Source organism: Aulonocara stuartgranti (assembly GCF_965226115.1).
Source record: "Aulonocara stuartgranti genome assembly, chromosome: 12".
Classification (NCBI taxonomy): domain Eukaryota; kingdom Metazoa; phylum Chordata; class Actinopteri; order Cichliformes; family Cichlidae; genus Aulonocara; species Aulonocara stuartgranti.
The window spans coordinates 30,663,252-30,688,491 of record NC_138948.1 but is presented as its reverse complement, the minus strand read 5'-3'; the positions used below and the strand labels follow the sequence as shown (position 1 = coordinate 30,688,491).

General features: G+C 43.2%; 1 protein-coding gene and 1 pseudogene across 2 annotated transcripts in view; both read left to right on the top strand.

Annotated features, from left to right (window-relative positions):
• The window catches only part of LOC309719614 (serine protease HTRA1-like), a 32,217-nt pseudogene that overhangs the window by 631 nt on the left and 6,346 nt on the right, over positions 1 to 25,240 (top strand). The window contains exons 2-3 of the transcript XR_014280725.1: positions 18,466 to 18,565; positions 18,660 to 18,864. The product of XR_014280725.1 is annotated as a serine protease HTRA1-like (transcript). The remainder of the gene's footprint in view (positions 1 to 18,465; positions 18,566 to 18,659; positions 18,865 to 25,240) is intronic.
• LOC309719502 (uncharacterized protein) lies at positions 4,785 to 12,395 on the top strand (the record flags this gene model as incomplete). Its single annotated transcript, XM_082555666.1, has 3 exons — positions 4,785 to 5,044; positions 5,190 to 5,506; positions 12,280 to 12,395. The coding sequence occupies exons 1-3, from the start codon at positions 4,800 to 4,802 to the stop codon at positions 12,393 to 12,395; spliced, it is 678 nt and encodes a 225-aa protein (XP_082411792.1). The 5' UTR covers positions 4,785 to 4,799.

Sequence of the window (25,240 nt, the reverse complement as noted above, 5' to 3'; positions counted from 1 at the left end):
GACAACATTTTCTGTGGAGCAGGTAAATTAACATATAAGTGATTTCAGAGAAGCCAGAGTGCATGTCCTGACGCGTGATGACACCGTAGCCTCTAAACAAAGGGGGTAACCTACTTCTGCTGCACAAAGGTTTTTTGTTTTTTTTGTTTTGTTTTTTTTTTACATAAAATCGATAATGAACCAAATTAAAAATGCATCCTCGTACTTCTGTTTCTCTTTATGTTATACTTTTCTGCTAATTAAGGATTAATAGTTTGATAAAGATGAACTAAATTATACAGTGGCGTTAATAGAGTAGTATAAGCAATGCTATAGCTGTGTAATAGCAATCAGTTTTCACATATGAACTTGGGGACTTTTCTTACAAGTCCACAGTTGAGGTCTCTAGACTTTTAAAAGGTAATGATGTTGAACAGCATATCTTTCCTTAACACCAGTGTTTCTGACAATGCACAAGTTCTACTGCTATTATACACTGTGTATAAAAGATGAATACAGTGATGTCACCCAGTTTAGCACCATGTTGAGTTTTTGGTGAAATTTTCTGGACAAGCCTCTTACCACCAACCATCCATTTATGACTACAGTGTATCCATCTTCTGATAAACCCAAGAACAGGAGGGCAACAAGCCAGTGAACTCCTAGTGCCAGTCCTAAGCCAGGGTAAATGGGGAGTGTTGTATTAGGAAGGGCATTTGGTGTAAATTCTTAGCCAAATCAAGCATGTTGATCATAAAGAATGATGGAGCCCGAATTAACGACTCAACCTCAGAAAACGGTTCAGTAAACCACTGAGCCAGTTTCTGCTGACCAGTTGTCAAAATGGTCTACTGTATAAACATCAGGGCTAAAATCAGTTTAAACTGGGTTCGGAGTTGGAACTTTCAAAAATGAGTGGCAGATCAAATGCACTGGAGGATAAAATTATGCCCACTTACTGCTGAGAATTTTTTAAATTAGTTAGACAGACAGAAATGCTGTGATTTAATAAATATTTCTGGGGAAAATGTATGTGGGAGTTCCACTTACGTGCTTACATAACTACAAAACTCTTGTCTCTCCTGGGATGGTAGGTCTTCTCATTGTGTGTTGCCTGGTGATATTATTTGTATGGCCCCGTGGACAATCAAAACATACTGTTCCCATATACTAGTGATGACACAATGGTTAGTACTGCTGCTGCATAGCAAGAAGATTCCGAGTTCTAATCCATAAATTGTCAAAGGAGTTTGCAGAGGTGTTGAGGAGGCAACAATTTTCCTTCACTTTTTAGCCAAATTTAGGGGGAGAGGGTGGTATCTTCTTAGCAAGCGTTAAATAGACATCTGGCAAAGTCATCTAAAGAAAAGCAGTGACTGCTGTTGCATTATGGGGGGTATAGGATTCACATTTCTTGGATTTATTCAAATGTTAAGCCTCAGCTGGTCTGTTGCTGCTCCTGTGACGCTGAAGATTGCTGTAAATCTCAGTTTTTTCTATTTCTGTGGTTCGTGGCTACTCATCTTCACCTGTGCTTTTTAATTTCACTCATAAAGCTAATAAGTCATTCCCCAGAATGTGTCGGACTCAAAATCATCTACCTTGGGAAAAGTTGTCTTCCTGGAATATGCTGATATAGGGAACCTCATAATGTTCTGCATATTCATGTGACATAAAACAGTGCATTCTCAAATTCTCCACTGATGGCTTTTCGTTCTCCTGAGAGAAACCCAGCACCACACTGCCACCCAAATATATCCTCTTCATTTTCCCTTCCTGTCCTATCCATTTTCAGTTGCACGTTTTATCACAGCCTTCCAAAGAGGTGAGAGAATACATCATGCATTAGACCTCCAACTGCTTGCCTATGCAAGCTGGTTTATGCAAATCCCTGAGCACTGACAATGTAGATGAGGCCGTAAAATATAAAATATAGCAAAAAGGAGATGGGAATATCCCTGTCAGAAGGATTAAATATAGCCTTCACTTTGCTCAGATACTGGCTTCATAGATATGTGACCTCCTCTGCGGTATGTGAGTAGAACGGTATAAATCAGAATATATCACAAAGGAAGGCTGCATAGCACAAAGTAATCCATTCACATCCAATTAGATTTACCCTAAACAGAGGAAACTCTTGTGTCTGGTATCTGCCATTTATTTAATGGAAGAAGTGGAGATGGGGACACTCAGTTTTCCCCAGCATCATGAAATGTAACAAAATGCTAAGCAGAGATGAATGAATGAATGCCTTTATTTGTCGCTTGCAGTTGCCTGCATCAAAAGGTCTTGTGCGTAGCATGGAACAAAAGTGCAAAGACTCAACTACCCTATCACTGTTAAAAAAAACCATCCTAAAACAACAGTAATATTCCGGCAGCTGGGGCGCCAAAATACGACCATGAAATAACAGAAAATAACTGTCCCATAAAAATACGGTCATTTTCAGTAATGAAAATAGAGTTTGTTGCGCTAATTTGACATGGGATTCTGCCTTTTCCAAGTGCTTTTAGACATTAAATTAGGAACATTTTTACATGATCAAACAATGAAATTACCTATAAACAAGGTCACTGAATGTGGCAATATGAATCATAATACGTAAATGTACAGAAATATACAGTTAATTTAAATAACAATTGATTGCATGCCCTGGGACAGAGGCGAGGCTGCCATATCGCACCATCGGCCCCTTTGGCCATCACTAGTAGGCGGTAGGTGAAGAGTCCTGACCACGGACACAACGACGGAGATTGTCCGAGCCGGGGCGCGAACCGGCAATCTTCGGATCACAAGGCGAACTGCCAACTCTTGAGCCACGAACGACCTAACTAGCAACGATAATAATACTTATGTGATGTAACACAAGCTCATAGGGATCATGTTATATACTTTTCCATAGCATTACATTTGAATTCAACAGTTCAATCTTTCAAATAACGGACAGATACATTTGTGAAATCATGATACATTTGTGAATGTATTTTAACAATCTAAATATGCATATGTACAGACAGATACATTTAATAATCAAGACCAGGGGTGGAAGTAACGAATTACAAATACTCACGTTACTGTAATTAAGTAAATTTTTTGGGTACTTGTACTTTTACGAGTAATTTTTCAAGTGTGTAATTTTACTCATACTTGAGTACAACTTACACCATGTAATCTACTTCGCTACTTATAAAATCAAAAGTCACTACTGAGTACGCCCACAATTTGACTTAATATTCAAACCTTTCGTCTGCATTTTTGCAGCCAATAACGCCGTGCAATCGAGACCGCGCCAATTTAAGACGTAAGCAAAGAATAAACTCCGCTGCAGCAGCAGGCACAGGTGTCTAGAGGTGCTAAATGGTGGAGTATAAACTACTTTATAGACGGAAGATTTGGAGACAAAGAAGCCAAAATGGAGACAGAGGACAACACTGTCAACCATGAAAATGACGTAGAAAAGACGGAGGACGCGTGCCCGTGGCCGTACCTGGAGGAATTTTTCGTGTACAGAGGGAGAAAAGGAGACAGCGTCCAGATGCAGTGCAAACTTTGTTTGACCTCTACAGTCATTTCAGCTTACAAGACTTCAGTGTCTAATCTAAAAAAACACATTGAGGTAAGAGGTTTTACAACTATACGTGTATGATATTGCTTTCTTATTTTTCATGTGTGTTAAGGTTACTAGTTTGGCTAAGATATTGTCACCGCCATTGGTTAGCCTGATATTAAAATAAGACGGAGCTAGCTAATGTGCTTGTGTGTGCATGCATAATTGAGCTAAATTCGTAGGAATGTTTTAGCTTATTATTTGGATAACCACCGTCATTACAATAAATTAAACTTGTAGTCATTTAAAACTCACAGGCTTACAATCAGCTGCCCTATATTTTAAAAAAAAACAACTAAAACTTGAACACAGTGCTGAGCTGCATCTCAAATTAATCTTCCAGCTCTCAGCTGACATGTACCAGAGCCCGATTGATGGATCAGTTGATCAGTATCATTGGCCTGATATAGGTCTATCATAGTGACATGGCTCTTAATCAGTAGGGTTATATGTTTCCCAATATGATATCTTTTTTTAAAGAACATAATGTGGATTGTTTTTATTTGTTAGCTGTATGGGCAGCATTTTTGTGTATGTGATCCCTTTTCTTAAATTAGATTTGCTAGATACACATATTTTGCTCTCTTAGTATTTTTAGGACCTGACTAATACTGAAAACTTTAGGGTGATACTGATAAAAAGGAGTTAAAAATTTAGATACTGATACATTGGTCGATACTCTTTTTACAGATAGTATACATATTACAGAACTTAGAATGTATACAGAAATTCATGTTTTTTGCAATGATCGTTCAAAATTGGTTTACACTTGTGAATAAATACAGTAATATATCTGCAAAATTTGACCAATTCACCACTCTTTTATACTATGCTCAACAATCAAAGATTAGCTCAAGTCTAGTTGAATAATGTTTTAAAAACGTGTTTTCCTTTAGTGTTAATCACAGTGATGTTATGAAGTAATGTATGAACCTGACGTATGATAATATTTATCTCTACAGAGGAAACATCCATCGAAGATTGAGCAGTACAATATCACTGTGGCATCAACATCTCGACAGCGAAAGACCACAGCCACACCAAACAAGCTCTCAGCAAATACGCAAGCCAAGTTACCAGACCTGATGTTGAGAACTGCAAACAAACATGTTCCACAAGCAACTGTTGACAAGCTTGTCATCAATTTCATCAGCGATGTGCATGTCACCTGCTAAACCTTGTGGCAACAACTGATGCTGCCCTAGCAGAGAGCATGAATGACACCTACAAGAGGCTCTCCCGTGCAACCTTTGCAAAATGCCAGGCCATTTGGAACAAAACTGGCCGATCTCATTTGGCTAATGAAGTGGTAGAGGACAAGTGTGAGCTACAGATCATTCGTCCCAATGCAACACGATGGAATTCAACCTACCTTGCCATTGAAAGGATAATACGCATCATTGATGAGAAGGGGGAAGATGCCATCAGGAGCATTTGTGAGGAGTTCAAGGTGAAAATGTGAGTAAAATTGGACACCTACCAATATGGTTTCAAATTTTGTGAATTTTCCTTAATGTATGGTTAAAAACGTGAGCAGACTCTTAATATTAAATCAGAAGATCCCTATTATAGTCATGGTGGGTTTTGTTGTTGTGTGTTACAGGTTGAGTCCTGCAGAAGTTGCATTCCTAAGGGAGTACTGTACCACCATGAAGCCACTGGTGAAAGCTTCAAACATCCTTCAGTCTGAGTCCACTTCCTTTATGGGATGGCTCCTGCCAGTAATCCAACAACTACTGTCCAAACTTAGCAGGCTGGAGACATCAAGCAAGACATGCGTGCCACTCATCAGAGCCCTGCAAAATGGCCTTCAAAAGCGTTTTGGAGCGATGATGGAGGATCCAGAGTTGGCTGCAGCTGCAGTCCTCTTACCCAAGTTCAAGACTTCCTGGACTGACAGAGCAGACGTAACAGAGGCTGGTAAGGATTCATGTGATCCCATCCATCCATCCATCCATTTTCATCCGCTTTGTCCGGGGCCGGGTCGCGGGGGCAGCAGCCTAAGCAAAGAGGCCCAGACCTCCCTCTCCCCAGCCACCTCCTCCAGCTTATCCGGGGGAATACCAAGGCGTTCCCAGGCCAGCCGAGAGATATAATCTCTCCAGCGTGTCCTGGGTCTGCCCCGGGGCCTCCTCCCGGTGGGACATGCCTGGAACACCTCACCCAGGAGGCGCCCAGGGGGCATCCTTGTCAGATGCCCGAACCACCTCAGCTGGCTCCTTTCGATGTGGAGCAGCAGCTGCTCTACTCTGAGCCCCTCCCGGATGGCCGAACTTCTCACCCTATCTCTAAGGGAGAGGCCAGCCACCCTTCGGAGGAAGCTCATTTCTGCCGCTTGTATCCGCGATCTCGTTCTTTCGGTCACTACCCACAGCTCGTGGCCATAGGTGAGGGTAGGGACGTAGATCGACCGGTAAATTGAGAGCTTCGCTTTTACACTCAGCTCCCTCTTCACCACGACGGACCGGTGCAGCGTCCGCATTACTGCAGCTGCAGCCCCAATCCGTCTGTCGATCTCTGGCTCCCTTCTCCCATCACTCGCGAACAAGACCCCGAGATACTTGAACTCCTCCACTTGGGGCAGGAACTCATCCCCGACCCGGAGTGGGCACTCCACCCTTTTCCGGCTGAGAACCATGGCCTCAGATTTGGAGGTGCTGATCCTCATTCCCGCTGCTTCACACTCGACTGCGAACCGCTCCAGTGCGAGCTGGAGGCCCTCACCCGATGAAGCCAACAGAACCACATCATCTGCAAAAATCAGAGATGAGATTCTGAGGCCACCAAAGCGAAAGCCCTCCGCCACTTGGCTGCGCCTAGAAATCCTGTCCATAAAAATTATGAACAGAACCGGAGACAAAGGGCAGCCCTGGCGGAGCCCATCACCCACCGGGAACGAGTCCGACTTATTGCCGGCAATGCGAACCAAGCTCTTGCAACGGTTGTATAGGGATCGAATGGCCCGTAGCAATGGGCCAGACACCCCATATTCCCGCAACACCTCCCACAGGACACCCCGAGGGACACGGTCGAATGCCTTCTCCAAGTCCACAAATCACATGTAGACTGGTTGGGCAAACTCCCATGCACCCTCAAGTATCCTGGAGAGGATAAAGAGCTGGTCCAGTGTTCCGCGACCAGGACGAAAACGGCATTGTTCCTCCTGTATCCGAGGTTCGACTAACGGACGAACTCTCCTTTCCAGCACCCTGGCATAGACTTTCCCAGGGAGGCTGAGGAGTGTGATCCCCCTGTAGTTGGAACACACCCTCCGGTCCCCTTTCTTGAAGATGGGGACCACCACCCCGGTCTGCCAGTCCACAGGTACTGCCCCTGATCTCCACGCAACATTGCAGAGGCGTGTCAACCAGGACAGCCCTACAACGTCCAGAGCCTTCAGGAACTCGGGGCGGACCTCATCAACACCAGGGGCTCTGCCACCAAGGAGTTGTTTAACTGCCTCAGTGACCTCGCCCCCGGAAATTGGCGGGTCATTCCCCTCATCCCCAGACTCTGCTTCCTCCTCGGAAGACGTGTCAGTGGGATTAAGGAGGTCCTCGAAGTATTCCTTCCACCGCCTGACAATTTTCTCAGTCGACGTCAGCAGCGCTCCGCCAGCACTATACACAGTGCAGGTAGAGCACCGCTTTCCCCTCCTGAGACGTCTGACGGTTTGCCAGAATCTCTTCGAGGCAGCCCGAAAGTCTTTTTCCATGGCCTCTCCGAACTCCTCCCACACCCGAGTTTTTGCTTCAGCCACTGCCCGAGCCGCATTCCGCTTGGCCTGTCGATACCTGTCGGCTGCCTCCGGAGTCCCACAGGCTAACCAAGCCCGATAGGACTCCTTCTTCAGCCTGGTGGCTCCCTTCACCTCTGGTGTCCACCATTTGCTTCGGGGATTACCACCACGGCAGGCACCAACCACCTTGCGGCCGCAGCTCAATGCAGCAGCTTCGGCAATGGAGACGCTGAACATGGTCCATTCGGACTCAATGTCCCCAGTCTCCCTCGGAATGCTGTTGAAGCTCTGCCGGAGGTGTGCGTTGAAGATCTCGCGGACTGGGGCCTCTGCTAGACGTTCCCAGCACACCCTCACTACGCGTTTAGGTGCACCAGGTCTGTCCAGCGTCTTCCCCCGCCACCTGATCCAACTCACCACCAGGTGGTGATCAGTTGACAGCTCAGCCCCTCTCTTTACCCGAGTGTCCAGAACATATGGTCGCAGGTAGAGCAGGGCGATATGGCCAAAAATATTTATCACGATATATATTTGAAAATTTGCGATAACGATATAACCAACGATATAATTGATGCGAGACAAAATACAACTCCACAACATTACTAGCGCAAAAAGACAACCTTCCATTTATTTTCACTTAAACAAGAAGCTGGTTTTTATGTACATTAAAGCTTTATAAAAATGTAACAGTGCAAATGCAAATTCCTTGCTGAAAGTTTAACCAAAAGGCATTTCCAGTAGAAATGGGCTGACATATCCTGAGCATAACCATGTATAATATCCACTGAAGTTAAAAAGAGGTGCTTTGCAACATTAAACTGCAGTGTGCAGTATGTATTTTTCGGACCATAAGGTGCACGGGATTATAAGGCACATTAAGCGAAACAAAGCAGTCAGATAAATCAAACTTTATTAAACTCATTCTTCTTGCTTCCTCCACTTCTGTACCATTGATTCATTAATGTTGAATTCTCTGGCAGCTGCTCTATTCCCATGTTGTTGCAGTTTATTAATGACTAACCTCATATATTGTGGATGGATTATCTCAGTTGTTCTCCTGACTGAAGTTTGGTCCGTTTACAACATCCTGCCATGCGATTGCATTTGTCTCTAACCATGAAGAACCTTCACGTTAACTTTTATAAGTGGAAAAGTGTTAGTGTTCGTCCTCCAGCTTCACTGTTTATGTTATGCTAACATAGCTGTGTCGCTAGCGATCACGTAGCACATCATTATATACCAGCTAGCCCAACTTCAGTAACCCTACAAACGTCACTGCTGTTTAGTTTCCTGTCTTCATTTATGTTGGAAGTGATAGCAGAACTGTACGTTTGATTTTTTTCAGAAATCTCTCAGTCAGAACATGCTATATCATGCTTAGGTAACTAGCGAAACTAGCGAGCTAACTTCCGCTAGCTTCCTGCTAACGTCTAACTCCGTTAAATGTAATAACTTTAGTTTTCATGGATGCCTGGAAGTTAAACTTCATAGTTACACCTGGTAAAGCAGCAATGCTGATCGTTTTATTAAAGATGAAAGAATTTAGACAGTTTTTAACTCTAAGTGATGCTGCAGTGTTGTTTGACCTGAAGCATACGGAGTTTAGGACCCAGATTACTCCCAGATTTAAGAGCATCTTAGTCCGACAAATATGACAATAACAACGGCCGCTTGCATGTTCTGCAAAAAAATGTGCTTTGTCGTGTATCTGACGGACAAACACCAAACCAGTTCCACATCACGGAAGTTGCACCATTTTTACAAACCAATTCTGGTTCATCTGTTTCACTCAACAATCGGCCATGTGCGTATGAAAACAAAGGCACTGCGCATGCGCGTTTTACTCCCATTCTATCGTTGCCTAACATTATACCGGTATTACCGTGAACGGTATAATATGGCCCAGCCCTAGTCGCAGGTCTGCTGATACGATTACAAAATCGATCATCGACCTACGGCCTAGAGCATCCTGGTGCCACTTATGGACACTCTTATGTTCGAACAGGGTGTTCGTTATGGCCAAACTGTGATTAGCACAGAAGTCCAATAACAGAGCACCGCTCGGGTTCAGATCAGGGAGGCCGTTCCTCCCAATCACGCCCCTCCAGGTCTTGCTGTCGTTACCCACGTGAGCATTGAAGTCTCCCAGCAGGACAACAGAGTCTCCAGGTGGAGCACCCTCCAGCACCCCCCCCCCCCCCCCCCCCCCCCAGGGACTCTAAGAAGGCTGGGTACTCTGAACTGCCACTCGGCGCATAAGCGCAGATGACAATCAGGACCCGTTCCCCGACCCTAAGGCGCAGGGAACAAACCCTCTCGTCCACCGGGAAAAACCCCAACGTACCGGCAGCAAGCCGAGGGGATATTAGGATACCCACCCCAGCCCGCCGCCTCTCACCAGGGGCAACTCCAGACTGAGACAGAGTCCAGCCCCTCTCCAGGAGACTGGTTCCAGAGCCCAAGCCATGTGTAGAGGTGAGCCCGACTATATCTAGCCGGTACCTCTCAACCTCACGCACTTTGTCTTGAGCTCTCAGCGAAGGCGGTCGCACTTTCTCCTCTCCTCCTCACCCTTATCTTCCCTGCTTCGCCTCTATGTCCTTGTCTTGTCTTGTGTGAATTTACTTTCCCTGGAACAGTCTCTCACTGTCGTTCTCTAAACCTAAAAGAGAATTATGGATTTGATCAACTGGTCTCTGAGTGCTATTGACACCCTTTTCTCAACGAGAAGTCGGGGCTCGGGAGAGCCTGAGTGCCCTGGAGGGACTTTCCCTGCCGGTTACACGATGGACGGGTGGCAGAACTGGAGGACCGTGTGCCTGGCGGGACTGTCGATCGAGGACGCTGAAGATATCTACCTATTCGGAACCATGATAACAGGGTTCATGCTGATCGGCGTTGGCTTAGCCCTGGTTTATCAGAGAAATAAGAAAGCGGAACCGGCTGTTCAAACCCCCACAAGGCTGCCCGCTGGATTCGAAGCGACGGGACGAGGTGCGACCTCTCACAATGAACGTAATATGGTCAACACCTTGGAGACGTTTACAGCTGCTGTGAAGGCTCAAAACAACACCATTGAGCGTATGAGGGGAAACATCAGAGAGAGGCCTGCTCAAAATGAGACCCTTGAGCGACAGTTGGAAAACATCGCGGAACGGATCACTGCAGTTGTGAGGTCTCAGAATCAAAAGACTGACAACACCACGGAACAGAAGTTTGATACCATCATGGGGAGGCTCGCAGCTCTTCAACGGGAGATCGAGAGACCAGCCTCGGAGTGCTAGAATTCGAGCTGCTCACAAAGGAGAAATCAACAATATTCAACATTTGGACACCACGGCTCCAGCTGCAGGCCCAAGGCTGGAGCCCACCAAAACAACTCCCTGATAACGACTGTGTGATGACTATTCTTCCCGCCCCATGAAGGACACCTGGATTGGCTGGAGGACTGTTTACTTAGCCTGATAGGCCGAAGGACACTGTCTCAGCTAAACTATGGACACGCACACACACACACTTACACTGATAAGCACTCACTCATCCCCCTCCCTTTCCAACGTCTTCGATGCTTGTGCCCTACCGGGGATGATAGCAGTCAACTGGACCAGCACAGATGCTGCAGGACCGGATGCGCTGTCTACGCCGGCTCTCTCTTACCCTTTACCCGCCCCTGTTGCTTGTCTCGTGTTTCTATGGTGTATTGATAGTCATGTGCTTTTGTGCTGAGGTGTTTTTTCTTTTATCAAACTGTTCTCCCACTAGGAGCTCAGTCTGAGTGGAGTTTTTTTTCTCCTCCTCTTACCTCATGTAGTGTATTTTCGTTGTTTTTTTCCTATCAGCCTACCTTCTGACATGTCTGCCCAATGTGATGTTTGTGTAAAGTTGGTCAGAAGGTTCCTTTGTGAGTGCGCATGCGCCATTCACGATTAAAAACCCACTTATTCAATCTTGCCTTTCCCTCTAGTTAATATTTCTTTTATGATTTTATATCATGCACTTTTATGCTCATTTAAATTCTTGTTTGCTCTGTACCTGTTGCTTTCCTATGTATTAGTGACAGTTATCTGCTTGCATACTTAGTACTTGCTTTGGTCCTATTTCTATTATCCTCCTCCTATACTCTATTTTACTTGTTAAGCACCTTGGCATACCCTTGGTTTTTAAGTGTGCTTTATAAATAAAGTTTATTATTATTATTATTATTAGCGTGCTGCCTGCTGTAACCCCTAATTTCCCTCGGGATGAATAAAGTATTCTGATTCTGATAACTCAGGCTCCTTCCCCACCAGAGAGGTGACATTCCATGTCCCTATTGCCAGCCTTGGCAGCCGGGGGTCAGTCCACCAGGGCCTCCGCTCCTGGCCGCCACCCGGCACACAATGCACCCGACCCCTATGGCGCCTCCTGCGGGTGGTGGGCCTGCGGGAGGATGGGCCCATGTCTCCTCTTCGGGCTGTGCCCGGCCGGGCCCCATGGACTAAGGCCCGGCCACCAGACGCTCGCCCTCGGGCACCCTCCCCGGGCCTGGCTCCAGGGCGGGGCCCCGGTAACCCTATCCCGGGCAGGGTAAACTGTTCCCTCGATGTCCTTTTCATAAGGGTCTTATGAATCGCTCTTTGTCTGGTCCCTCACCCAGGGCAAATTTGCCATGGGAGACCCTACCAGGGGGCAAAAGCCCCCAGACAACATAGCCCCTGGGATCCCTGTGACACACAAACCCCTCCACCACGATAAGGTAGCGATTCAAGGAGTGATCATGTGATCCCATTTTTGTGTATTTTTACATTTGAACACATGCTTAAGTGAGTATTTCACCTAATACATTGTAAGTTATTGATGGTCTGTCCTGAATACTAAACAATCCTTTTTGAGAATTTGCCGATTTTAAATTTGTGTTCAGGAATAATCACTGAAATTTAAATAACAAAATTGTGTTATCTACTTGCAATTACAGCCTTGACATACATCAAACAACATCTTGAAACGACAGAGCATGAGAGTGAGGATCAGCAAAGAGAGTCATCTGATGAAGATGAATTCTTCTCCAGACCAATCTCCAGAAGGCTGTAAAGTGCAGTTGAGCTTGATGGTTATCTTGCTTGTGCCACAGACACCATGGAGCTGCTGCACTCCTTCTCAGCCATCAAAAACCTCTCTCTTAAACTGAACACAGCTCTGCCTGCTTCTGCTGCGTGTGAACGACTTTTTAGCTGTGCTGGTCTACTCTTCACTGCCAAACGAAGTCGGATTACCTCTGTTAATTTAGAAAACCAGCTCTTGCTGAAACTGAACAAAAGGTTCAGAAAGTAAAGTGTGAAAGAAATGCTAAGAGATTAAGACACTTACCTGCCTGTTGTTCAGTGTATGGGGAACAGTTTAAATGGTTCTACGCATGTTCAGAAACATTTTTGTCATTGTTTTAACAAACAAAATTCCTTCTTTTATATCTACATTTGTTTACAAAACAAGTTACCTTTCTATACCTTGTTCATCTGAAAAATGTGCTTTGAACATAAATATTTATACTGGTGAATCGAGTTGAATGCCTGCTATTGACAACAGAATAAAACATCAGTCTGTTAAAAAGTAATTAATACTCTGAGTAGTTTTTGAGAACAGTACTTTGTACTTTTACTCAAGTATTTTTTTAACACCAGTACTTTTACTTGTAATTGAGTACAATTTAACCAGTGTAACAGTACTTGTACTTGAGTACAAATTTTGAGTACTCTTTCCACCTCTGATCAAGACAATTATGTTGTATTACATTACAGTGATTTAACGTTAATTTACATTCAAAATGTGAAGTCAAAGTCTATTTACGTAACTTTAATGATATTCTAGAAGAACAGAACATTACTGTAAAATGCACAGTAAAATACCTTCATATTAGGGTTTTTTCCTATCCTACGGTCGCAGCCATACCCGCGATCTTGTTGTTGTTAGCTCACATTCATTGGCCAAAGCTTAGCGTCATGTTATTTATATTTATTCAAAATAATATGATTCTTACGCAATCTAAACATGTATATGTTAGCACACTGGATGACTTCTGTTGTTATATTTCCAGCATCAGGACTGATCTAGCCTTAAGCTACCGTTTATCTTATTAAAATCTTTATTTAGACTCTCCAGAATGCTCCAATACAAAACAGACTAATGTAGCTTGTCAACCACACTTAAAATACATATCTGGAAATTTAGGTTTGGATTTATGTAATTTCTGTGGAGTGAGGTGAGCTGATAAAGGCAAGTCTGCATTTGGAATTAACTGTAGCTGACAAACTATTATAGCATAAATCTGACCCGAAGTGTTCATAAGTATATATATTCACTCTTGATTTTTGCAAAGCTGGCTTTGGACTCTGATTCTGTAACACAGATCATGCTTTAGAAATACATTTTGCCCTGTATTGTGATGAACAAGTCTCTGCATCAGTTATCCGATTGTTCAGTGATGACGCGTCTAATCCTACTTCCGGGTTTAAAGTAGTCTGCGTTTAATACGGCTTTTTTGTTGTTAACATGTTTAATGTTATGTATTTTCTTCTATTTGAGCTCAAAAAGCTCCTAAAACAGTCAGTGATCCCTGTTGACCTCCCTCGGCTTTTATTACCACTAATCATTTATTTAAGCTCAGTTTTTAAAACCTTAGGATGTAACTACAGCCCAGCCCATGCAGCAGTATATGAATAACTAACCACGTATTGTGGATGGATTATCTCAGTTGTTCTCCTGGCTGAAGTTTGGTCCTTTTACAGCATCCTGCCATGCGATTACATTTGTTCCTGACCACCAACAACACTCACGTTAACTTTTATCGAGTGGAAAAAAAGTTAGCTTGTTTATATTATGCTAACATAGCTGTGTCGCTAGCGGTCACGTAGCACATCATTATATACCAGCTAGCCCAACTTCAGTAACCCTACAAACGTCACTGCACACAGAAGTTTTCTGTCTTCATTTATGCTGGAAGTGATAACAGAGCTATACGTTTTAATTTGTTTCCAAAACCCCGCAGTCAGGACATGCTATATTGTATTTAGATAGAAGCTAGCGAGCTAACTCCCTGCTAACTTCTAACTCCGTTAAATGTCATAAATTCCGTTTTCATGGATGCCTGGATGTTAAACTCAATTGTTACACCTGGTAGAGCAGAACGCTGATCATTTTATTAAAGATGAAAGACTTTAAACAGTTTTTCAACTCTCAGTAATGCCATAGTGATCGTTTGATATATGGACCTGCAGCGGAGTTTAGACCCAGACACGGCTAGTGACGTCAGACTGAACAATCGGATAGCAATTTGAGGGCCTGTGCTTGCTCTAAAAAAGATCACAATGCTTGTTGGGGAGATTGCATTTGCTCTTCAATTGTTCAAAGGACACAAAATGTCCATTTTCATAACAGTCTTCCACATACTGAATCCCCTTTCATTGCCATATATCCACAGTCTTCATCAGATGTACGAGTTCATTTAGTCTCAGAGAAATCTTTGAAGACAGTCCAAGTTTTCAGTCCAAGAGTTCTGTGACCTTTGCACCAGATTTTAACCAAATATCACATAAATGGCTAACCAGTTGTCACTTTAGACTCACTGACTAACATTACATTGTATGTGTTTGGACTGTGGGAGGAGGCTAGACAACCTGTGGAGAGTCTCAGGCTCAGGGAGAACATCCAAACTCCACGCAGAAAGGTCATACAGCTACTAGGTCCTGGGCATAACCGTTCCAAGAAGGAATCCTCAGCCTCACAATATCTCTTAGAGTCAGTAATTCCACTGATTGGTGGAGCTTCTCTTTTTGGGAAGTGACATTGCTAACTACTGCACCTCCGTGCTGCCTATAAGTCCCATTAATACAACCTATAGGTGGCACATGACGTTGATGACAACATTATCAAATGAATGTAATTAATTTTGTATTTAATAAGAATTGAAACTACTAGTTGAAGAATTTTCTGCAAGGTTTTTTTGCAACAACAAATGTGGCCCCCTACTGGCCATTATAAAGAAAGCAGGTTTAAGTCAATTGTACTTTGGTTTCAGACTTCAGACCTCAAAGTTACATCCATCTTTTCTATACAGTCTATGCCTTCTCTTTTGCTCTAATCATTAATATAAAATGCCAAATATGCCACTTGATCATAAGCACAGATTAGGGACTAGTACTAGGATTTAGCTAATATATTAAATTGAATATTCTGATAGTAACTAGCACTTGGGTAAAGTAAAATGTGAAGTGAATTTAAAGTTTATATCAGAAATTGCTGATAACCTCACTGCTAGCAGTCTACATAAGATAAAATGAGGACAGTGCTGCCCTATGACTTGCAGATAACAGTGTGTATGTCGGGAGTCCTGTCGTTACATTTCATCACCTTCCTCTGCTGTAAACAAGGTGATCAGGAAACAGACAGGCGAGAAATGTTGGGATATTTACGGCTGCTATTTCTGTTGATACAAGATGAAGATTGTGTGTGTGTATGTGAGAGAGAGAGAAAGAGCATAAACTAAACAGAAAGTGCTCAGTTGACTCTTGAACTATTTGTGTTCCTTACTGGCTGTGTGCAGAATACCAGGTAATATGGGCGTTATTTACAGAGGAGCATATCTTCAGTGGCTTATAAAGCACCTTAAGTTACATGAATAAAACATGACTGAAACTGGAGGATGGAATCACATCCCTTCAAGCTACTTTGTCATTTGATGTTTTGCTGATAATGACTACAATAGAGAGTGCCATCTAAAACATCATTCAGTTGGGTTGAGATTTGTAATTGCTTAGGTCATAGCATGTGAGTGACGGATGAGGTCTTTGCAGTGATTTGCTGCAATCTTGTAAAACTATGCCAGCATAATGGCCCCAACACTATGGATCCAAATTTCTAGATGGAAGCTATTTTAAATTTACATTGTTTTCATTTTCATTTGTATATTTCAGGTCTAACAAAAGGTTAAACTACTTCATCAGTAGGGCTGCGCGATATGATGAAATATATTGGATACACTGTTTATTTAATTTTTTTCATTGTTTGGATGGTCATCACATGGATGCAGGCACAGAGAATACCAGCATAGCCATTAAAGATGAGGCAGAAACAGGTAGCTCCAAACAGAAGGACCAGTCAAAACAAATCAAGGACCTTATTCCTAAACTAGTCCCCACCGCAGAGTCAAACATGACAAACCTCTTCTACCACATACGCAAAAATCACACGAAAGAGTATGGAGAGAGTTTACGGATGAGACGCAAAAGAAGAGCCGTCAGGTGCTCAAAATAAACCTTACACTCAAACATTAGAACAGGCTTTTTCCCGCAGCACACCATGTAATAAATACTCAAAAAGAAAACTGCGGAAGTTACAACTTATATTTAACAATGCATAGTTTCATGCATCGGTCAAAACACTCGACTCTAGGTACACAATGTCCAGCTGAAAACACTTCACACAAGTTGAGCTGCCCGAGAGTGGCAGAATTTACAGAAAAAGCACTATTTTGCCATATACATCGTTGTTGGGATGAGAAATGTCTTTCATCGGGATATGAGATTCTGGTTATATCACACAGCCCTATTCATCAGGTAATGCATGTAATTTTCACTTTACAACTTTTTTGAAGTGCCTAAGAACAATTCCTGCTAAAAACAAAACAAAATATAATTTACTGGGCGCAGGTTTCGCTCACTGGGATGAGCAGGAGACCATATGCCGCACGGCTGAGAGCAGCTGGTTCGAGTCCGACCCCCCATGTCTTTGCTCCGCTTTCCTGTTAGCCTTCACCATCCCTATCAAAAACAAATCCATAAAAAGGCCCCAAAAAGTTTAACAAACATAATTTACGGTATAAATTCTTAATAGAAATGTTGAATTTAATGTGTGATGACAATATGAAAATTTAATAGCAGATTAGCATCAAACGCTGTATTCATTTGATGGAAGATGGAGGGACATGCAAGCTGGCAATGCTGTGTGTCCTTTGTGTAATTGAGAGGATACTGAAAGCTACAAATTTATCCTGTCAATGCAGAGCTCACTCTTGATTTGTTGGAAGAGCTTTCAGAGGCAGAAATAGTTGGCATTTTGCCAAAGTAGCTTTTGGCAAAAACACAGACTGTCATTTGCATTTAAGACCATTTCTGCACAGACAAGTTTGTTTGTGCAAACGAACACGGCGTCAGCTCAAGAACCTGGCAGCTTCAGACCAACAAGTTTGTTTACCGAGCTAAGGAGAACTTGGGAGATATTGCCCCCAAGTGAGGAAAATACTGTTTTCCAAAGCAGGGTAAATTCCATTTCCTTTCATGAGCACTCAAGCATCAGACTTATTTCATGTCAGATTAATAGGAAGCTTCTAATCTATACTAGCAAAAACATATGGGTGGGTATTGTGTGTGCTTTTGTATAAACCAATGAAGATGTTTGTGTTTGCAGTAAGCCTGTGATCCCACTAATATTAAAAACCATACAAGCTCTGAGTGGAGTAATAATGTGCCAGTACTTGCCTGATAAGTATTCTGTAAGTCTGATAAGGAAAGAATTGTAAATGAAACTATTATCTTCATGTCACATGATACACAGATTCAGAGACACGCAAAGCAAAAGTGTTGATATAAATGTTTGAATTCTGAATAGGAGACTGAGTAAACTAGTGCATACAGGTGTAGGTGTTCTGGCGGAGGGCCAGAAAACACGGACACAGCAAAACAACTGCAGGGCAGATAATGTCCTTTTCTCCCATCTTGGCTTCTCTAATGGCAGCAAAAGTGCAGTCAACTTAATAACAAGTAAATGACTGCATTCGATCTAGTTAAGACCTCTCTAAAATGACAAAACCCTAAAAATAATACTCGTAAAAAAGCTTTACTGCTCAAATGAAAAATCTATAAAAGGCTTCATTAATAAGACAAGCCAGTAATGAACTGAACCTAGTAATAACTAGGTTCGACCAAACATTAACAGAAGCTGAAGATGTTTGTTGCTTCCAGCTCTTTGTATGAGTCTTTTTACAGCCCCACTTTCTTTTAAACGATACATGACTGTTTTGGAAATAAAGTCTGTTTAAGTTTTAAGATTTCATTTTTCTATTAAAGAAATTTTTTTGAAAACTTTTATGCCTTTTCTTTTATACTAAAAGGGGCACAGCATCCGGGAAGTATACGCTACAAGTTTAACTTCATTGCAGATGTGGTGGATAAGATTGTCCCAGCTGTGGTACACCTGGAGCTTTTTCAAAGGTAAACCAAACCAAAGCAGAAAAATGAAGTAGCATTTCAAAATGCTCTTTTAGATGCAAAATGACCTTTGCTATTAATCTTTTTTTACTGCCAGAGTGCCATTTTCCAGTGAGGAGGTCTCTGTGTCGAGTGGCTCTGGGTTTATAGTGTCAGAGGATGGCTGGATTGTCACAAATGCTCACGTGCTTACCAACAAACAGCGGATAAAAGTTGAGTTGAAAAGTGGCGTACATTATGAAGCTGCGGTCAGGGATGTGGATCAGAAGATGGACATCGCTCTCATCAAAATCGATCCAGATGTGAGTGTCCTGCTGTTTTTGTGGGGCTCCCCAAGGGTTTAAGGCAAAATCAGTGGTGCGTTTCATCTTGCTGAGTAGCTTGTCATCAGAGGCTAACATCAAAGTGTATTAATCCTGCACACAAAGCAGTGAGAAATCCAGGGAGAGAGTCATCAAGGGCCTTTGCCTACCAAAATTAGACTCTGTTCCTTAACATGGCCAATTTGCAGACTGAATTCCTTTGGGGTGCTATTTGTTCATGTATCATGAATTCAAAGCCCCAGCTATTTTTTGTGTGTATACTTACAAGAGCGGTTTTGAATAAAACATGTTCCAACTTAGACTTGCTCATACAGAACTGGCTGCTTTGTATGGTAGCAGGTGCTCTATTCCCAACCACTTCAGTCAGACGGCACTCAGTGTGAAGCACGTGATTAACATCTTTAGGGCTGATCTGAATACAGGAACACCTCAAGATCAGCAGAAGTTAACCAGAAGCATCACTGGATTTAACTGCTTTAAAGCTGAAGGAGTTTTCTCTTTTTAAAAACCTGGGAGTGGTGACAGTTGTACAATGCTTTAACACTCTGTGATACATTCTTTGCATAAGGGGTTCTAAAGCTTGCCTAAAAGGCATATTTGTTGTGACATAAGAGCCCATACCCCGGGAGGTGCAGCTATAAATTAAATGAAGCATTACAATTCCCACTAGAGATAAATGGCGTGAGCCTGGCAAAGGAGGAACCAGGCAGAGTCAAGCTGAAGCATTTTTTCGTTTGGTGTACAACTAAATGTTTTTGTATTAAAAAATGCACTTTAAACACTCATTTCCACCGTAGGGCTTTGGCAACCTTTTCCAACCAGTGAAAGTCAACCTTCATCAACATCAACAGAAATCTCAACAGAAAAAGAAAAAAACTGCTAATAATAATGTTTGAACGAGTGACTGGAACAAGTTATGCAGTGGAAGATTTTCTAAAATTCAGCAACATGATTTTTGCTTGCAGGACTAGTTTTGAGAGACCATAAACAGCTGGTCTCTGAATGAGTTGAATTTCACAGAGGAAGGATCGTTTCACCAATGGAAACCTTACAAAAAAGTATAACAGTTTTATTACTGGTTTATCTCAGGTTTAGTGGGCAACTCATATCTTCTGAGGCTATTGCAGAAGCTAGCATTAGAATCTGCCATGGTCCATTTGCTGTGTCTCCTTCACGGTTTCTTGCCGGACCCATACTTAAACTCCTGCTCGGAGGTGCTGATTCTCATTCCTGCTACTTCTCAGCAATGAACTGTTCCACTGCAAGCTGGAGGCCACCACCTGGTAAAGCCAACATAAACACAAAAAGCAGAGACAAAATCCACCTACAAATTCTGTCTATAAAAGTTACAAACAGAATTTGTGTCAAAGGGCAGCCCCAGCAAAGTCCAACAGCCACTAGAAACAAGTCCAACTCATTGTCGTCAATGCAACCAAGTTCTCACTTCCATAGAGTCCTTTTTTTTTTGTGTCCCGTTTGGATCTTTAGCCATCAGAATAGTTGTCTTAAGGCCAAGAAAGATGCCAAGTGGATTTATTTTACCAAGTGGATCATCATGGCCTTGCCATATTGGTCCATTTGATTGACCTTTATTATAATTATGAATTGATTTTATTTTCGGTTGCTACAAACGGGACAGACATGACTGGGGGATAGGACAAGGAGAAAGAATGAAAGAAAGAGAGGGAGAGAAAGAAAACCAAAGGGGAGAAGAGACGGTGAGAAAGGGGGGAAGAAAGAAAGAAAAACAAACAAAAACACCTGGATCACCTGTATGGAGAAAAAAAACAGAAGAGAAAGCAAACAAAAAAAGAACAACATAATAAAAAACAGCACCATCACAATAAACTAGCTAGCAGTAGATAACAGTAGATACTAAATATTAAACGATATTGTGCAGCACGCAAGATAGACAGCGCACAATGTGCTTTGAGGCAGCAGCCAAGAAAGGTGTAGTCCGCGTCTGTGAACACCCGTGTGTACACCTGTGTGCACACCTGTGTGGATCAGCATGCTTGTATTCCAAAGCTTTCTCCGCCCCAGATATCCAGAGGCTCCAGAGTACAAGGACCCGAGGAGGACCACCAAAAGGGGGGGAACCGTGCCACCCTCCTGGGAAGAGCTGAGTAGAGCCCCAAACGAGAGGTCACCCAGCAGCTACGGAGCAGAGGCCAGAGGGGGTTGCAGTGGCGTGCTCGCGGGCTCTGCCGGCAGCCAGCTGTGCCAGAGAGGACCGAGCTTCAGGCCCAGAGGCCAGAGGCCTGAGGGCATCCCACCCCCCGGAAGGGGCCCAACCGGGCCACAGGCGCCAGGCCCCGCCAATCGGCCACCAGGAGTGAGCCGGTACATACATGAGCGCCCAGCCCGAGACGACAAGGACCACCAACACACCAACGTGTGAGGGCATCAGCCACCGGCAGGGAGTGTGGTGAGGGGAGATAGGCCTCCGTACTTTGGAGGGCCTGAGATGTACCCAGAGAGACCCAACCTGACATATAGACAAAGACGAACAGGTGCACGCGGTCACAGTCCATATTTTCAAAGTGCCTCCAATAGGATCCCCCAAGGGATGATGTCAAACACCTTCTCCAAGTCCACAAATAACATGCAGACTGGTTGGGCAAATTCTCCACTCGAATATCTCAAGAGGATAAAAGCCAGGACAAAAAACACATTGTTCCTCTTGAATCTAGGTTTGACTAATGAACAGACTCTCCTCAGTAGTACCCTAGTGTAGACCTGTCCAGAGACCCTAAGTAGTGTGAGCTGTCAATATTTAGAGGACACCCCTCTACTCAAAGATGGGAATCATCACCCTAGTCTACTAATACAAAGGCATTGGCACAGATCTCCACATGATGTTGCATAGGCGTGGCACCAAGACAGCCCTACAACACCCAGGATCTTTGGGAATTCAGGGCAAATCTCATACATGCCAGGGGCATTGGCATCAAAGACCTGTTTAACTGCCAAAGTGACCTCACCCCCCAGTGGTGGGTGAGTCACCCCGCTCATCTCCATACTCTGCTTCCTCTATGAAAGGCATGTCAGTGGGATTGGGGAGATAATCAAAAATATTCCTTCCACTGCAGCATCCTGTCAAAGTTCAGCAGGAAGTAGGTACTTGTGATCTTGCTAGACGCGCCGAATGAATCCTCACTATATTTGGGTTCCCCCCCAAACTCATCACCAGGTGGTGATCAATTTAAAGATCAGCTTCTCTCTTCACCTGAGCATCCAGAACACCCAACTATAGATCTGATATATAGGGTGGGCCATTTATATGGATACACCGTAATAACAAGGGAATAGTTGGTGATATTAAAGTCCTGTTTGTGGCACATTAGTATATGTGCGGGGGCAAACTCCTCAAGATGGGTGGTGACCATGGTGGCCATTTAGAATTTGGCCATCTTGGATACAACTTTTGTTTTTTCAATAGGAAGAGGGCCATGTGACACATCAAACTTATTGGTAATGTCACAAGAAAAACAATGTTGTGCTTGGTCTCAACGTAACTTTATTATTTCATGAGTTATTTACAAGTTTCTGACCACTTATTAAATGTGTTCAATGTACTGCCCATTGTGTTGGATTGTCAATGCAACCCTCTTCTCCCACTCTTCACACACTGATAGCAACACCGCAGATGACCCCAAAGATAAAAGTCTAAGGGGGTCAGATCGGGAGACCTTTGGGGCCATTCAACTGGCCCACGATGACTAATCCACTTTCCAGGAAACTGTTCATCTAGGAATGCTCAGACATGGCACCCATATTGTGGTGGTGCACCATCTTGCTGGAAAAACTCAGGGAACGTGCCAGCTTCAATGCACAAAGAGGGAAACACATCATCATGTAGCAATTTCAAATACCCAGTGGCCTTGAGGTTTCCATTGATGAAGAATAGACACACTATCGTTGTACCCCATATACCACACCAAACCATTACTTTTGTTGTTCCAACAGTCTTGGAGGGATCCATCCAATGTGGGTTCGTGTCAGACCAATAGTGGTAGTTTTGTTTGTTAACTTCACCATTCACATAAAAGTTTGCCTCATCACTGAACAAAATCTTCTGCGTTAACTGAGGGTCCTGTTCCAATTTTTGTTTTGCCCATTCTGCAAATTCTGTGCGCCGATCTGGGTCATCCTCGTTGAGATGCTGCAGTAGCTAGAGTTTGTAAGGGTGCCATTTGTGAGTTGCTAACATCCGCCGAAGGGATGTTCGACTAATGCCACTCTCCAGTGACATGCGGCGAGTGATACGCTGTGGGCTCTTGCTGAATGAAGCTAGGACAGCCACTGATTTTCCTTCATTAGTGAAAGTTTTCTTGCGTCCACATTTTGGCAAATCCAACACTGAACCAGCAAGCAGTTTGCTAACTGTAGCATGGGAGATGGGTGGTCTTGTAGGGAGTCTTGCATTGAAATCTGCTGCAATGACCCGGTTACTGCGTTCACCAGATATCAACACGATTTCGATCCACTCCTCACGTGTTAACCTCTTTGACATGTCAATGGCTGTGAACAAAGAGAAACTTGTAAATAACTCATGAAAGAATAATGTTACATTGAAACCAAGCATACCATTGTTTTTCTTGTGACATTACCAATAAGTTTGATGTGTCACATGGCCCTCTTCCTGTTGAAAAAACATAAGTTGTATCCAAGATGGCCGACTTCTAAACGGCCACCATGGTCACCACCCATCTTGAGGAGTTTGCCCCCTGTATAGGAATTTCTTTTATTTATGTATTAATCACATTATTTTATTTTATAATGCCTTGGTGCCACTGGATTTAAACATGTTCCACACTCACACTATAAGACAAATGGTGGGGGTGTAGTAAGGAAGTTGGGGGAAGCAGACCACTCCACAGGAAGAGTATTTTGTCTCTTCGAGGACTCTGGGAGGTAGCAAGGGAGTGTGAACCCTAAGGTGTGAAACAGCTGTGTACTGCCTTTTGTTCCTGAAGAAGGTATTTAATAACAGATATGATTCAATGCAGAGAGGTCTGTTAATACATAGTGAGTGAGAAAGGTGACTCGAAAGGAAAAACTCAATGCATCATGGGAATCCCCCGGCAGCCTACGTCTATTGCAGCATAACTAAGGGAGGATTCAGGATCACCTGGTCCAGCCCTAACTATATGCTTTAGCAAAAAGGAAAGTTTTAAGCCTAATCTTGAAAGTAGAGATAGTGTCTGTCTCCCGAATTCAAACTGGAAGCTGGTTCCACAGAAGAGGGGCCTGAAAACTGAAGGCTCTGCCTCCCATTCTACTTTTAAATACTCTAGGAACAACAAGTAGGCCTGCAGAGTGAGAGCGAAGTGCTCTAATAGGGTGATATGGTACTACAAGGTCATTAAGATAAGATGGGGCCTGATTATTTAAGACCTTGTATGTGAGGAGCAGGATTTTGAATTCAATTCTGGATTTAACAGGAAGCCAATGAAGGGAAGCCAAAACAGGAGAAATATGCTCTCTCTTTCTAGTCCCTGTCAGTACTCTTGCTGCAGCATTTTGGATTAGCTGAAGGCTTTTCAGTGAGTTTTTTGGACATCCTGATAATAATGAATTACAGTAGTCCAGCCTGGAAGTAATAAATGCATGAACTAGTTTTTCAGCGTCACTCTGAGACAGGATATTTCTAATTTTAGAGATGTTGCGCAAATGGAGTCTTACATATTTGTTTAATATGTGCTTTGAAGGACATGTCCTGGTCAAAAATGACTCCAAGGTTCCTCACAGTGTTACTGGAGGCCAAGGTAATGCCATCCAGAGTAAGAATCTGGTTAGATACCATATTTCTAAGATTTTCAGGGCCGAGTACAATAACCTCAGTTTTATCTGAATTAAGAAGCAGAAAGTTAGCGGCCATCCAGGTCTTTATGTCTTTAAGACATTCCTGCAGTTTAACTAATTGGTGTGTGTTATCTGGCTTCATGGACAGATAGAGCTGGGTGTCATCGGCATAGCAGTGAAAATGTATGCTATGTCTTCTAATGATGCTGCCTAAGGGAAGCATGTATAATGTAAACAGAATTGGTCCTAGCACTGAACCCTGTGGAACTCCATAATTAACCTCAGTGTGTGAAGAGGACTCTCCATTTACATGCACAAATTGGAGTCTATTAGATAGATATGATACAAACCACTGCAGTGCAGTACCTGTAATACCTACAGCATGTTCTAATCGCTCTAATAGGATATTATGGTCAACAGTATCGAATGCTGCACTAAGGTCTAGCAGGACAAGCACAGAGATGAGTCCACTGTCAGAGGCCATAAGAAGATCATTTGTAACCTTCACTAAAGCTGTTTCTGTGCTGTGATGAGCTCTGAAACCTGA